The sequence below is a fragment of the Colletes gigas genome, unplaced genomic scaffold, assembly GCF_013123115.1.
Source record: "Colletes gigas isolate AHSC1104 unplaced genomic scaffold, ASM1312311v1 Colletes_gigas_Sc00002, whole genome shotgun sequence".
In the NCBI taxonomy this organism is placed as follows: domain Eukaryota; kingdom Metazoa; phylum Arthropoda; class Insecta; order Hymenoptera; family Colletidae; genus Colletes; species Colletes gigas.
This window is the reverse complement of record NW_025106631.1, coordinates 6,426,396-6,442,626: the sequence shown is the minus strand read 5'-3', so window position 1 is coordinate 6,442,626 and position 16,231 is coordinate 6,426,396. Positions and strand designations below refer to the sequence as shown.

General features: G+C 36.0%; 1 protein-coding gene across 1 annotated transcript in view; it reads right to left on the bottom strand.

Moving 5' to 3' along the window:
* Positions 1 to 15,975, bottom strand: part of LOC122401426 (Kv channel-interacting protein 4-like) — a 32,147-nt gene extending 16,172 nt beyond the window's left edge. Inside the window, exons 1-4 of the mRNA XM_043403546.1 lie at positions 15,932 to 15,975; positions 12,622 to 12,917; positions 8,016 to 8,345; positions 868 to 1,056 (exon numbers count right to left, since the gene is read on the bottom strand). Of these exons, the coding sequence (XP_043259481.1) occupies positions 868 to 1,056; positions 8,016 to 8,345; positions 12,622 to 12,917; positions 15,932 to 15,975 (859 nt within the window). The remainder of the gene's footprint in view (positions 1 to 867; positions 1,057 to 8,015; positions 8,346 to 12,621; positions 12,918 to 15,931) is intronic.
* Between the last annotated feature and the right edge of the window lie 256 nt (positions 15,976 to 16,231).

Sequence of the window (16,231 nt, the reverse complement as noted above, 5' to 3'; positions counted from 1 at the left end):
TTATATTTCGATAACGTTCGTTTAAGAAGTTTATTTTACGACTTGGACGGGTACGTATTACTTCGAAAAAAATTGATCGATCTGTGTTACCAGCATCGCGTTGCTAATTTAGTTACGCGGTTGCAAGTTTGTAACCGAGAATAGACGGAGTACTTTGTCGTAAAAACCGTTGTTTACAGTTTTATAGTAGCTAAATCTGCACGGAATCGCGGCATTTGAAATTCAAGCGCGCACCGTTGCGGCGCATTTAGTAATAAAACCGACAATGAAAAAAGTTGTAACTCTAAAGTGCTTTATTTCGGACTGCCGTGTCAAATTGATTCGTTTATTCCTCTTATCTTACATCCTGATACTTTTCGTTACTATTCTTCCACGCTGTAAGTTTCATTTTTTATTGCGTGCGTGGTATATTCAGTCTTCGTAAACTTTTATCAGTTTGTTAGAATAATTAAAACATTAAACAAAATTTCCTGCTATCGTGGACATTTACAGAAAACTAAAATTGAAAGTTTGGTTGTTAGATGGGTTTAAAAATTTATTTTTTTTATATTTATTTCGTTCATGTGTGTTTGTATTTATAATAATTTTCTGTGCACATTCTCCTGCTTTTTATTTTATTACGTTTTAATATTTCAAAACGATCGACAGATGTTAATTGTTATTATTTCACATAATCGATCAAGTCTCTGTGCGCATTCTGTACTTACTATTGTTTCTTTTCTCTGCGTTTTAATATTTTGTAAACGATCGAATGATCGATGAGGGCTTCGAACTACTCGAATCGATATTCCATTGAATTTTCTATCGACTGGTCCGTAATTAAAAAGATAGTAACACCTTTGAGACGTTATATTATAATGTACTTACCACCTTGCGGAAAAAACTGTGAGAAGATGTACTTGAAAGTTTCCTCCCTGACGACTCCCGTGGGACATTCTGCCTTGAAGCCACGATATATTCTCTTCAGCTCGGCCTCGGTGAATCCCGTGGCTCGACAAAGGCTCGCCAGAGAATCCGGTCTGTATCGAGGCGTTTGTTCCTCCTCGTATTCCGAGTCTACGAAATTCAAATAAGCGAATATCTTCCATTAAAGTAGAACTTCGTTCGAACGCAGTGGGCGACAAATGGTTCATATAACCGGGTAGCTTCCTACGTAAGAATTCACCGATTATCCATTTAAGATTTAATCAAATTCACAGCTCATTATTCGTACTAGAGCTGTATTATAATATTTATGAACTTGAAAACAACTTGAGAAGACAATGACTTGGTTGAAAAGCAAAGATAATAAATATAAAAAGTATTACTATAATTTTTTTGATTATTTTAGATCTTTCAAACGTACTAGATTATTTCTATTTCGAAGGAACTATGATTTCGAGAAATAATTCTCACTGTTACCTTCAAAATAGAGTGAAAAATTATATCGAATTCAATTACGTATTTCTCTACCACGATTGTGATTAAAGAAGCAGTATTTCAGGAAAATAGTTCATATAACCGGGTAGGTTCGTATGTAAGAATACACCGATTATCCATTTAAGATTTAATCAAATTCATAGCTCATTTTTCCTATTAGAGCTGTATTATAATATTTACGAACTTGAAAACAACTTGAGAAGACAATGACTTGGTTGAAAAGCAAAGATAATAAATATAAAAAGTATTACTATAATTTTTTTGATTATTTTAGATCTTTCAAACGTACTAGATTATTTCTATTTCGAAGGAACTATGATTTCGAGAAATAATTCTCACTGTTACCTTCAAAATAGAGTGAAAAATTATATCGAATTCAATTACGTATTTCTCTACCACGATTGTGATTAAAGAAGCAGTATTTCAGGAAAATAGTTCATATAACCGGGTAGGTTCATATGTGAGAATTCACCAATTATTCTATTAGAGCTGTATTATAATATTTATGAACTTGAAAACAACTTGTGAAGACAGTGACTTGGTTGAAAAGCAAAGACAGTAAATATAGATCTCTCAAAGCTTTCAACGCTTTCATAACTTTATTCAACAATTAAAAAAAATAATTCTCGCTGTTAGCTTCAAAGTAGAGTAAAAAATCAGGTATTTTTATACCACGATTGTGATTAAACTCGGTTCCTGGCAATTCGATTCGTGGAAACAAATTTGCAAAAGATAAATAATCTCTAACGTATAGTAGGAACGCGCGTAGGAAATATTCATTGTTTTGACGTTGGTTGTTGAACAGAAACAAGTACCGTGTGCCAATGGTTTATAATTCGAACGGATTCGAGAGACCAGCTGATATTTTCGGTCGCGTCAACGAACTATCGAGGACCGTCGCCTTAACGAATTTTCTCTCTGCCCTGCTTCAATATTCACGGCTCTGATCTTTGAAGTACGCGCGCCCAATATCTCTTCTCACATGACTGAAAAATGAATACACTCGTTAAAACGTACGACTCGTGCTCGTGTACAGAGCGAACCGCATGAATTCTAATTACAAGCTTCTCCGTAAATTGCTTATTATATGAAAAATGTTTCTGAAAGTGGTATACGGTGCCCTAAATTTCCATAAAGCTGTTTACAAGATATCAGATTGAAAGTATCTCGGATCAAAGTCAACCGGGAAGAGAAATTGGAATTTTTAAATTGGTGACAATTTTTCAAATTTTCCGATGATTTGACATATAAATATCTCAGTATCAAAGTCGATCGGTGTTTGAGAAATTGCAATTTTTACATTTAGAAGGCAATTGATTTTCGATAAGAACTCAACTTCACCGTTGTATCCTCGAGTGGAAGAGGTATTTTTAACTTCATGGATGTCGAAACGAATTCGACGATGATCTGGAAGGAAAAGTCGCCGCTCCGTTCCATTCCACGATATTTGAAATAATTTGAAACGTTTCACTCTTAACCGTAAGTGTGCGTACAATATTAATTATGAGCAAATTAATGCAGTCACATATGCGTAACAATTCTCTGTGATACCAGTTAGGAGTTGAAGTTTAAATTAATTTCGTGTTCCAAGTAAAGCGACTAAACGAGACGAATTCTTTCTTCGCGAAATCTTGCAAATCAAAGTTATTAAGCACAAATCGAAGGATAAAAATTGAGTTACGTAATTACAAACGTGTATTTCTTGCTTTTTTAATTTACTGCTAAAAATTTGATTTGTAGTTCGATACAAGTATCGTGTATGTTTCGAAAATTCCGTTTAATGAATACTGTTTGCTCGCAGGGTATTTTTTCTTTGTCAAGTTACACCCCCGGTTTTTCTACATACGTAATTCGCCAACACGGCAAATAGAGTGGTATCTGCAATTCTCACTTTGAACCTGTAATAACAACATTTCAGTCGAACGGTTCAAAGGCGGAGTAATTAACATTCACACATCCACGGTCTACCTTGGAACGAAACGACGATTTGAAACACGTGCAATCGACACGTGTGTACCAATCATGACCGTGTACACTTGCATGTTTAAATGAATTTTCCACGAATGCTGTGCAACCTATTGTCAGGTTGTTTGGATGGGAATCGACGTATGCTTTCATTCGTTTCGATTAAACGAGGCGTAGAATTGCAGCCTGGAAAACGTTTCCGAGAAATTCAGTTTACCTTCGGTACAGGTGAAAGCGACTTGAATATAATACTAAACAAATTTATCAGCGCCTATCGTTCCGATCAAAAATATTGGTCCACTTTCTTCTGTATTTATATCGAGCCTTTTCTGTAAATTTCAACCCAGAGTCCTTAAAGTAAAATTGATTTAAGATCATATTCGTATCGATTCCATCGACAATGTTATTTTTGAGTAATTGTCAAGCAAAAGACAGAATCTGTCTCAAGTGTAATTATTTTTAATGGGAATTGTAATGAATCGTGAAATAACCTTTTCTTTGAAAATAGATTAAACGTTTACTATTTCTATTCGATGTGTATTGATTACGAACAATTTTATGATACATCGAAATGTTTTCGATCTTCGAACTATTGTAACTTCGTGAAAAGAAGTCGTAGATAATCTTCTGGGAGTCATTTTGAAGATTGAACCTTCTACTTTCAAACCTTTTAGCTGAATTTCCTCGAAGGTCTTCTTACAATAAAAAAAACGACTGGGAAAAGGAAGATGGTTTCGCTTTAAGAGATTCTTCGAATTCATACGGTTTCCTGAAGTTTAAACAAATATTCTACGCGTGCAAAATCTACAAAATTTTTAGATAAGGTATATATAAAAAGCTGATTTTAAACTTGACCAAAATAGTAAATATTAAATGTAAATTAATAAAAATACCTGTAACGTATACGTAAGTATATGTTTTCCAAATTTTTATATGCAGGAAAACAATCTGCATTTTATCATTAATTGAATTGATGTAAATTCAAAAATACTCATTGTCAAAAGATCGATGAAACTGACAATGAGTGTGGGTCAATGGCCATAATTATCACGGGTCTTTAAGATTAGTTAAAATGTACAATAAGAACGAGAACTTCTCAACACTTCTACGGAAGTTTGAATTCACGGTAACTTTCATCGTTTCGACAATTACGATGCAAGATTTTCGTCTCGTTTTCCTTTTTCCCAGCGCGTTCCCGCGGTACTCTCGGTCTTTAAACATTTTTCTGGTTAATTCGTTTCTGAAAACGTAAGTTGCGGATGATACGTACGGTTTATATGAATTTTCATGAAGTGTGCTCGGCAATCTAAGGCCCGTAGCGTCGAGGTAGGGCATACCCATTACTGGTTAACCACCAGAGGATTGCATAAGTAAGAACACACTCTAAGAAATATAAATGGCGATGTTAAATCACGGTACAAAAGAAAAACAGCTGATTCCTCGTACAAAATTAACAAACAACGTCCTCGAAGGTAAGACACACTGATTTCGATGAAACATTACGGATTTCTAGATCAATTATTCAGCCAAGATTTACCTAACATTATGTAATTCTAACTGGGGAAAATAAGAAATGAATCACGTTAGGAAAATTCTGATAAAATAAATAAACAAAATTAACGAACAATGAAATCATCAGTGGGGAAACCCAATATAATGATCAACATATAAATAATAATTAATTATTTATGAATTTAATCGGGATTTTTAAGATCCTTCCATTGTAAACAATATTGCAACATTTTGTAAGTTCAATTAATATACCTAAAATCAAAAAGAAAACAATAGTCTCTGATATAATTGCATTAGATTGAAAGTAAAAATTCTACAGTTCAGGTATCTTGATATTTATTTCTATAAACTAAATTCATGGGAAAATACTAAAGGAAAATTGTCTGTACGTAATGTTTTTGACAGCGTTAATATTCCTCCTAAACGGTTTCCAAACCTTTCATTATGTTGTAATTAAAATAACGAGTAGATCTTTCGAAAATAATTTCTTTCATATTAGAAATGTACGAGGTAATCTCTCCAGGACGAGAATTACGAAATAAAGGAAATTTTTTCTCCGGAAAGATTAAATTCTCCGAGTTCCAAGAATATGGTGCCGCAGAGAGTTGCTTTTAATTCGTCGTCAGCAGTTTGTTCCGCGGCAAGTTCATCCGTAGAAACTACTGCTGGCAAATCGGTGGCTTCAATTTTAGAAAGTGCATCGCCTGCTATCTTTTACTGACCAGGAACGTGCCTAATATCGGTCGAAAAACGCTATTATTCTTGGAACGCCAGCTCGCTTAAGACGAATCAAAAGTTATCACGAAGGTGACATCAAATAAAACTACATAATATCGTTAAGATACTAACGAACTTTCGTGTTTTAAACATCCAATAATGAAACACAAAAGGAATCTCAAACTTTGGTCTAATAGAAAAAAGACACAACGCGAGGACTTATTGAGAGTTTGCAAATACTTCTTTAGTAATGAATAAAAAAAATATTTATATTAATAGACATATTCGTTTTATATATTTTGCTATGTTTTCATAGATTAACTATTTTTTTTGTCACCGGGTGAATTATTGATCACGTATAACTATATATTTTTTCGACACTTATTCGCTTTCAAGTGCCATTAAATGTCGAATAAAATATTCGAAACTCCAATTTCTGAATCAAACATAAAATACGATTCAAATTTTTATCCCGTCTGCTTTTTTAGTTCATTTTCAATGAAGCAATAAAGAATGGAAAGAATCTGTTGAATATTTAAATATCGATTAAAACGGAAAATGGTAAGACCTGATACAATATTCAGAGAAATTAATAAAAGAGAGAAGAAACAAATTAAGGAATAATTTTTTAAACTTAATCCTCGTCAATTTGACGATCTAATAAATTTCTGACTCATCGTGTACAAATTTATTGGTCTGCATAGGCAAGTCAAGTTTTTCGCCAGTGTCGTTTAAATACGGTACAATTCAGTAGCGATCCCAATACCTAAACGATGTCGATAACCATATGGTGCTGGCAAGGGAGATCGAGGAAAGCCCACGGCAATGATAGTCACTCGCGAGAGTATCGAAAAAGGAACGATTGAAGGTGAAGTCGAACACAATAATCTTCGGGACACGTAGAAGAGTGGCGAATGCTCACGTACCTACCAAGAAACACGTTGGAATCATGCAACATAAATGGCTGGTAAAACACGCGAGGTGGCTCCGGAGCTACGACGTAACAGAAGCTCAGGAGACTCACATGTTTCAGGAAAATGTGCTCCAGCCGCTTAATGGCATGCAGCTCACGGAAACGATAGAGAATGCAATGAATTGGCACGAACTTCATGAAACGTATATATCCGACCTGGAGTTTATTCTGCTTGATTTCCGAACGTAAAATCATACTCTGGCGGTGAGCACTTTGACCACGTGCGTGGAATAAATTAACGTCGCGGCCTGGTTGGCTACACGAAACCTCCCAACGACCGAGAATTTTATTTAAAAAACTTGAGAATAATTGTTTTATGATCGTGTCACGTTTTGTGTTACGATTTTTTAAACGTACGCATGAAATTCCAGGGAAACATATCAATGGATGGTCAGACATTGTATTTTCGGTAAGGAATTTTTTTCTCGAAAATACCTAGGAATTCAGTGGTATGTCTATTCACCAAACATGATTGCAATCGACCCCCTCAACCGAAAATAATTTTTTTAGTATGATTTGAAACACACGAAATTTCAGGGAAACATATCAATGGATGGTCAGACGTTGCATTTTTGGTAAGGAATTTTTTTCTCGAAAATGCCTAGGAATTCAGTGGTATGTCTATTCACCAAACATGATTGCAATCGACCCCCTCAACCGAAAATAATTTTTTTAGTACGATTTGAAACACACGGAATTTCAGGGAAACATATCAATGGATGGTCAGACATTGTATTTTCGGTAAGGAATTTTTTTCTCGAAAGTGCGTAGGAATTTGAGGATATGTCTATCGACCAAAAATGATTCTAATTGATCCTTGCAAATGAAAATAATTTTTTCAGAACGATTTGAAATTTTTTAATTTCGCCGAAAAATTTCAGCACCTGCTCGAATTTTTTTCTCGAAAGTGCGTAGGATTTCGGGGGTATGTGTATTCACCGAAAGTTATTGTAATTGACCCCTGAAATCAAAAATAATTTTTTTAGAACGATTTCACATTTTTCAATTTTGCCGAAAAATCTCAGCACCTACACGAATTTTTTTCTCGAAAGTACGTAGGATTTCGAGGGTATGTGTGTTCACAAACAATGACTGTAATCGATCCCCGCAGTCAAAAATAATTTTTTAGAGCGATTTGAAAATTTTTTTGTTGCCGAAGAATTTAGGCACCTATCCCCTGTCGATTTTTCTTAAAAATTCAATTTTGTTTTTTAATCAATTTCTTTGACGCTATACGGAATCCATGAGCTCTATTTCATGAATAAATTTCAATGAAATACTTGTACATTGACTATCGTAGGAGACCATTAGGATCAAATCAGCTACCTCTTCCTCGAATTCGCCAGATCTCATGTACAAGGTGGCTATGCATCAGCGTGTGCAAGGGTTTGAACATGTATTTACGGATGTAATGAAGTTATTCACTTACCAAGAGCGAATTTCACACCGGTCCAAGCTTGGCGAATGTAATTGATCAGCCTTCTGTAGAGGGATCTGGGTGGTCGTTTCGTGGAGGTGCCTTCTTCTTCGTCTCCTTGGCCATCGTTGTCCAAGGTCCCCGGCGGTGGTCCCACGCCGGTGAGTGTGCCAACTTGGTTCCTCTCGCCAAGAATATTCACGACTTCCCGTAGCTCAGGCGCTACACCCGGCAGTCCTGGAGCGTAATTCGCGGGGGCGACGCCTGAACCGAATAGGTTCGCGCCGCCCCCGCGACCTCTGTCACGTCCACGACTACTTCGACCCCAGGCGGCACCGCTACCTTCAGAATTTTATGCCGAGTTACGTTTAAACGATCAGATTTCCAGCACTGTGCTACCAGCTCGCGATGAATTTCGCACGCGATCTACCGGAAATGTCGAGGAATCAGGCTTGGCGATTTACCCAAAAACTATTACCGTTCGAATCACCATCGTCGAAAGATTAATATTCGTCTCGAAGCGCGAAACACACACGATCATTCACGAAAGTCTTCCTACCATTCCCTGAGTAGTCCCTATCGAAGAATTTAGTGATATTTTGCCAAAAAATTAGCCTTCTTATTCAACCTCAATAATGAAGAAACTAATACGATTTAATGAAAATTAGTTTCTTTAAAATTGTATCTTAAATTATATTAAACAGCCTCGTAAAGATTATTAAATTTAATTCATCGATCAAGAGTCTCATTCTGTAAGTGAACTTATAGTGAATTTATAATGTTGTATTCTTACTCTAAATATATGCATTATTACTATGTTTTCAATGTGAACTATGCTTCCAAGGCAACAAATTCTGTAATTTATCAACACTGAAAGCATTGCTCGTTCATAATGGATCATACGAACTAAGATTCCAACACATTTTTAGGTCAATTAGCTTTAAAAAATCTGCTCAAAACACGAAAGTATGATTTCTCACTACGACATCCTTTATGATCCAAAAGTTACGCTTCCTGAAAACGAGGATTCTAGGAAAATTATGTTTCAGTATGTTCTATTTATTTTTCAGCGCAGCACTCTTTATAATTGCTATCGCGTACTGTTTACTTTTGTATTTTCTGAAATGTAGGCGCGAGAAATTCAATTTGATCGATTTTCCCGTTTATTCTCATCCGAATGTTGTGCAATTTGTCTTTAATATACTTAACAGAGTTATTATTATTCCGGTCCCTAGTTTTCTTACTCCTGTTTCATTTATTTTCCTAAATTTCCTTCGGTCAGCTGAAACTCGAAGCACAGCGTTTATGTTTCCTGATTCGCGCGCAACAATGCACGGTGAAGATAGTTCGAGGGAAGGAAGGGTACATGTTGCTTCGCGATACCGACACAACTTCTATCAAAACTCACGTTAGTATAGTTGTAGTCACTCAGAACGACGCAACAAAGACATTAGGACCGTAACGAGTTTAAACTAAACTTTTCGTTCATGAAATATTAACGTTTCGGGTAAATCGCGAATGTGAATCCTGTTTCGGAGGGTCGCGTAAAAGTAAATGAATTGTTAACGAGAACACTGGAATCGCGTTAGAATGCCATCGGCCGGTGATTTAGTTTTAGTTTCGAATTTCCACGACACAGGTTTTAAAGAATTCACGATGAAAAAGTTCAATTAACGTTCCGCTATAGGTATCCCTTAGAATCGGTTTTTCTCCGCTTTTCATACTTCGTTTCTCAAATCGACGCTATCGTGGAAATATTCAATATTTTCCGCTTCGTTCCGAGACTTAAACTAGCTTAAATGAAACTAACATGGTTCAATTTTTATTAAATTTTCCACGGGATTCCCAAATCTCGAATCGAAATATTTGAAACGTTATCACTAAAGATTTAATGTTGATAGAATCTATAAAATACAGTTTCTCAGGTATCTTATAATCTGTCCTCGAGTATAATTATTAACTCTGATCGAAATGCACCGAGGTGAATAGGGAGATTTCATGAAATTCACTCGAAAATGGCGTATGACTTTTTCAAATAAAATACACTGCGTTTGGATTCGATAAAGTAACTATCCAGTTCTGTTATAAAATATGGCCTCAAAAGAAAAATTCTTTGATTCAATAATTCATAATAAAAAAAAATTACACTATCTTAAAGCCTAATACGACGAAAAGCTAAATATTTTACACATTTTAGGAATATCGTGTGACAATTAAATTCAATTATCTCGTAAATCGAAAACTCTTATTCTTGGTTTGTTTTTTTCACGTAGAATTACCCCCTCTTTGTACCATCTGGGAGACCTTATACGGAATACGAGGTACACGGACGCGGATAAAGATGAAAATGTTGTCCGTCGAATAAGTTCGTTCGAAATAAATCCGTGAAAAATTTTATTTTATTTGCATGAAAGGTTCTGCCCGCGCACGAGTGCTCAAGTCCTCAAGCCTGCCCCACCCCCACAGCGAAACTCAGGCTTCCGAATCTGACGCACTCTCGAATCAGGTCTCGGGTACTGTCGAGAGCTGTCGAGAACTGTCCTGAGAAGTGCCATTTGATAAGGAGAACGCTCCTTGACTCCGTTCGCGGACTGTATCTTCTTACGTTTGGCTTAGAAGTTGTGCGTTAAGTAGGGCACTAAATTCAACCCCGGTCAACGTATCTCGATTCGATTTCTCCGGGTTTCGCGCAGCCACGTGTGTTAAAAGGCATTAAAAATTCTGAATGGTACGCGTATCTTCTGTAGAATAAGTGAAATTATCGTACTCGATTGTACTTTTTCAAAAGCAACGTTGGACAAGAACCGGAAATTGGGGGTAGCTTTGACGATTCCGAACAACAATTTCCTTTGCAAAAATGATCGTTTCTCAACTAATTTTTAGATTACCGTATTTTTCAACATTTTTTTCAGACCCATTGAAACATCCAAATGAATCATATTGAATTTTCAATGCTCAGAATTCCAGAAAATACTTGAAATTATTATCCGTGATAGGTTCAGAGATTCCAATATTTTTTAGTCCACATAATTCGTTAATAACTGTATAATTTTCACGAATTGCTAAATTACTGGAAAGGATGAATAAAAATTGATCCCCGATTTTCTAAGAAATCTGCAAAGAAACGAAGTTTGAATTTACAAGGGTTGCACAGCAAGTTCTTTCAACCCCTTGTTTAAGGGTGGTTTACACACAGAGGTCGATCGTGTAGCAAGATTGCGAACGAAGCAAATATTAATGATCATTCGTGTTCGTCGATATGATTAAATTTTGTCCAGCTGCGTGTTAGATAATGTAATGATATAGCGACTTACTGTGTAATTACGTAAGCTTGCTAATCACGATTGGACGTGTCCACTATAAATGTCGGATACACACGTGCAGAATCACCATGGTGACCTACATATGCCGTGACATGGAATAAGATGTTTAAGCTTTATCTAAGAGCATCTCGCGTCACCAAATACGATGAATATTTATGGTTTCGTCCTATAAATTTACGTTTAAACTTACAATGTTTCGTTAGCTCCGATAGAGTAGTAATTTATTAACTTTTCTGAAACATTTATTCCACTTATGTTTGCTCAGAGGACTTTTTACCTATACTATATTTTTCACAATAATAATACATTTACATATTATTATATACATTCATCTCGTGTGCATTTCGATCAACGTAAGATTTCAATGTTCTCGTTACGATTAAAACACCATTGTCGTTAAATAATAATCTCAACACCTCCACAGAACTACATAAAAGGTATATTCTTGCATAGTTTTTATTTTCCATTGGTTAAGTTTCATGAAATATATTAAATTTTTTAAATATTGGAAAAATATGAGTTTTGGCACGATTAAATTTTTCCAGTATGAGAATTGATATTTTCATTAAACGTTTAATGTTGAAAGCAGACTCGAATGAAGCTTCATGGGTCTAATAGCTAATGAAGAAATGTTTATTCAATTTTCGTGTTCGTATACTTTTGAGGACATTTTTAGTGGAATAATAATCTCCTATCTAAAACGATAGATACTCGAAGAAACGTATAACGCAATGAAAATAAATGTTTATTCATTCTCGTATAAAAAACTATGGTGAATTTTCAAAAATCTAGCAGGCTAACTTTTTTTATAATTTTTATTAGAAATTATTATGGGTCATTTTGACCATTTCGGTAGTTCTAGTGTTAATTGTTTTGCTACTCTGTAACTTGTTGTTGGAAATATAAGTAACGTGAAAATTACCGTATTGAAATTGAAGTTTTAGTATCTGAATTTACCCTATTTTTTTCTTTATGCACAATTCTGTGGCACGATCTCTTAAGATATGAAATTTATTAATCAACCGATAAACAAAAGAACATCTCGCTTAATTAGAAACAGAAACAGCGGTAAAATGGGATGCAAGCACGTTCATATCTTTCTCTATAAAACATGAATATATCTCAATAAGTAATTGTCCAAAACAAATGCTTGTAGTTTCATTAAATAGGATCCCCTATTGTATAAAAATGGAACAAATAAATTTGTTGTAAAATAATTTGAAAATAGTGCAGATTATTGCTCCAATAAAGATTCCAGCAAAGTAACGTTTCTCATGGGGGGACGAAGAAGATACCTTGACGCTTTTTATAGGAGGGTAGCCCCACAACAGGGCCACAGCCCCCTGCGCTCCCAGCAACAGGGGAGCTGATGGTGGCAAGGCACGGGGCCTCCCGACCGCCAGCCCCGCGTCGTTCCAAGTCACGCCGTCTGCACCCACCTCCACCCCCACTGCCACCGCCACCCCCGGCGGACAACACCACGGCGGGCCCAGGGGTACGTTTGCGTGCCCTTTCTTGCGCGGAGCTCCTTCTTTTAGAGGAGAGCTCCGCGATCTCCTGATGCCGCAGTCGCAGGCTTCTTCGAAATATCCTGCAAACAATTTCGTTCTCTCCATTCCCCGTGGTATTTCTTCATCCTTCGATCGGTTCACGGGACAATTAACGCGTTTAACCCTTTCCACTCCTATGTCGAGTGTGTATTCGACATCAATTTTTATCTCAGGAACTCCTTTGTCGAGTTCCAGTCGACATTGTTTCAAATCCAAACCAAAGATATATCTTGAAAATGCAACAACAGTGTAAATAAAACAGATATTTTAACAGGTAAATTTCAAATAAAATACTTAACTTGATCGAGTCGTTTCATTTTAAAATATCACTATAGTCAATTATTATCCAGCTAAATATTAACTTTTCTTATTAGTAAATAACTTTTCTTTTTATACCATAAGGCTATTTCATAAGAATTTTATTGTGTTTCATTTTAAGATATCACTATGGTCAATTTTTATTATAAAACTAAAAATTATACATAATTATTAATAATTTTTTTTTTAAATATAATTCGAAGTGCAAAGGGTTAAACGCCACGCCACGTTAACATTGTACCGTGTAAACTTTCAGGTCACGTGCTAATGTATCGACATTTAACCAAATAATTTTAGATACGTCTTAATTATACAGGGTTTTGTAGAAACGTACCGTTTTAATTTAATGAAAAAACCAGCCAGTAAATTGAGTTTCTATAAGGTTATTTAAAAACAGAGAATTTTACCGAATTTACCCTATTCGAAGTCGTCGCCGAATGGAAATAATTTTTATATTCGATGTTTTAGATCTTGAACTCTCTAATGTTACACAAAGATTGAACAAAGAGGCGTATATGTGCCTTTCACAGAATATATTCCTAAAATAAAACGTTCTGGTATTTCATTTTTAACTGTCAAATCCTGTTTTGTCTTCGTCTTGAAGAATTTGGATACTTTCCCGAAAAGCCTTCATTTGAGAAGTTTCTTTAATTTTATCCAATTCGAGTAATGGCTTATGGAATCGTTGCATTGATATTTACGAAATGAAAAAACTTGGATACCAAGTAGCAGTAAAATTGGTGAAAAGATAAGCCTGGCGACGTTTCATTTAGCCTCCGTGCGCGATTCTTGTAATAAAGGGCAAACTGGTCCCGCGTTTAATTTTCATTGCAAAAATGGAACGACTCGACGAGAAATTGGGACGTCGAGGAAATGGAATCATTCGACTTTGTTGCTTACCCTTTCTTGCGCACAACCACGTTGTTTCCTCTCTTCGGAGATAGAATATTTAAATTGATTCTGAAGGTATTGTTTCCGCCGATCGGATACCCGGAACCCACGATGCGTTAGTTATTTAGATACACCAGCGTTAATTCGAACCGGAATTCACGATTTTTCATTTACGTGGTAGGTCGGTTACAAAATACTTTCACGAATTTAAGCCAACGCGGTGGAATCTTCAGGATTATCATAGCGCGCGGACTCGAAATTTACGGTAGGTTAGTCTTCGAGTTGATTTTGTGTTACGTTAGTTCCTGAAACAATCCAAAATACATATATATTAGTTTCTTGTACACAAAACAATTGCAATCAATAAAATACAGCAAGTCCTCGATTTAGTTAACCTTTATTTCGAGGTCACAGTAAAGAATAATTATTATGTGTCAACGTTGGAACGTTCTGTTAGTGCGTGAGACACAAATGTACACGTTATAGTATAATTAATAAAGGTAATCCTCTCACTTTATGTTTGGTCTGACCAAGTACGGACACATTCTACTTCGATTATTCGAGAGTCGTTCAAAAGCAGAAAAAGAAGTGTCAACACATTATTTACCAATTTTTTTATTAATTAACGAATCCCCTAAAACTGTTGAACATATAAAAAAAAACATTTGATAGAATCGTTACAAATCCAAATAATTTACAACCTATGTTTACTATTTACTACGACGGTCAACGACCTTGCAAAGCTCGTAGCGAGTTCATTGACCTCGCGACGTAAACAAACGCTTCGAACCCTTATATCTCTGGATCTAATTATGCTATCGACTTGTACGAACACTCATTTTAAAGGGTCTTTTATCTTCTATTTGATGAGTATATCAACTATTACTTTTGATGCTGTCTTGTGTGTTTATTTTGTCATTTACTTTGACGTTATACACTCAAAGAAGTTTCAGCAATTAATTATTGAACATGTTAATTGCTTCGTAGAAAGGAATATCCTCGTCTATGCTTAATTCATCTTGAGACGATTCTTGAACGATAAATAATTAGAAATGAAAACTAAATTCTTTCCATGTCCTTGTAGCGAAGTGTAATATCTCGACAGCAGAGCCCTTCGATCGTTAAACCCTTGCCGTACGATAATGTATCTGACTATAATTCTTGATGTCGGCTTAACGTGACGTTGATATTGCTGCGTTGACACCGCGTCGAAACGAAAATGAAAAAATCCAACCGAGCATTGTAAAATCTCGCTGTGTATGGAAGTCGATCGACTACTGGGTCAACTACCCTGCTAATTTGTAGAGTGCAAGACCTAAGATTTCGACCCGTCGAAGCGTGAATGTGTTCTCCTGTTCGTGCCGTCGGAACAAGGCTTATGACCAAACGGTAAAGTCTGGGTCAGAGCGCTCGTAAAACTACCACGAGGGGGGCGAAGATCTTCGAGATCACTTGGCATAGAAGACCTTGCGCACTGTGCACTTTGTAGGTATATTCCCTTAGTCTCGATTCCGGGCAGAGAGGCGAACGGTTCAAGAAGGGAAAGTACAGAGGAGACGGATGCCCTGCCTTTCAGAGAATTCATCGGGGCGAAATGAAAGTCGTGGAAGTAGATCTGGGGCGCACAACGGAACGAAAGACGTGAAGAGTCATCAACAGCGAATTGCTAGCCAACTGTAACATTTACCTCGAGAATTAATTATACTTTTCCGATTAGTCGAGCGTATTGACCGGATGTGCAAAATGCGAGCACCGCGAGAAAATTAAAACACACCGGGATAGAAAAGCCATTCGTACGCTCCGTTCTTTTTCCCAATTACTTCTCGCGACCTAACGACGCGTTAACCGAACTACCATTCGACACGGTAAAACTAATGCTCTTCGTTTCATTAATATTTTATAGCCTCGATTCGATACACAGGACACATCGGGTCGTGACATTTTTCTTCTTCTTCTTTTAAGATGGTATAAATTTTAATAAGCTGCAAAAATGGTAAAATGCTCTTCGTTTCACTAATATTTTATAACGTCGATTCGATACACAAGACACATTGTGTCGTGACATTTTTTTTCTTTCTCTTTTAACACAGTACAAATTTTAATAAGATGATTTATTCTTTAGCTATTACATTAAAGTCCATAACAA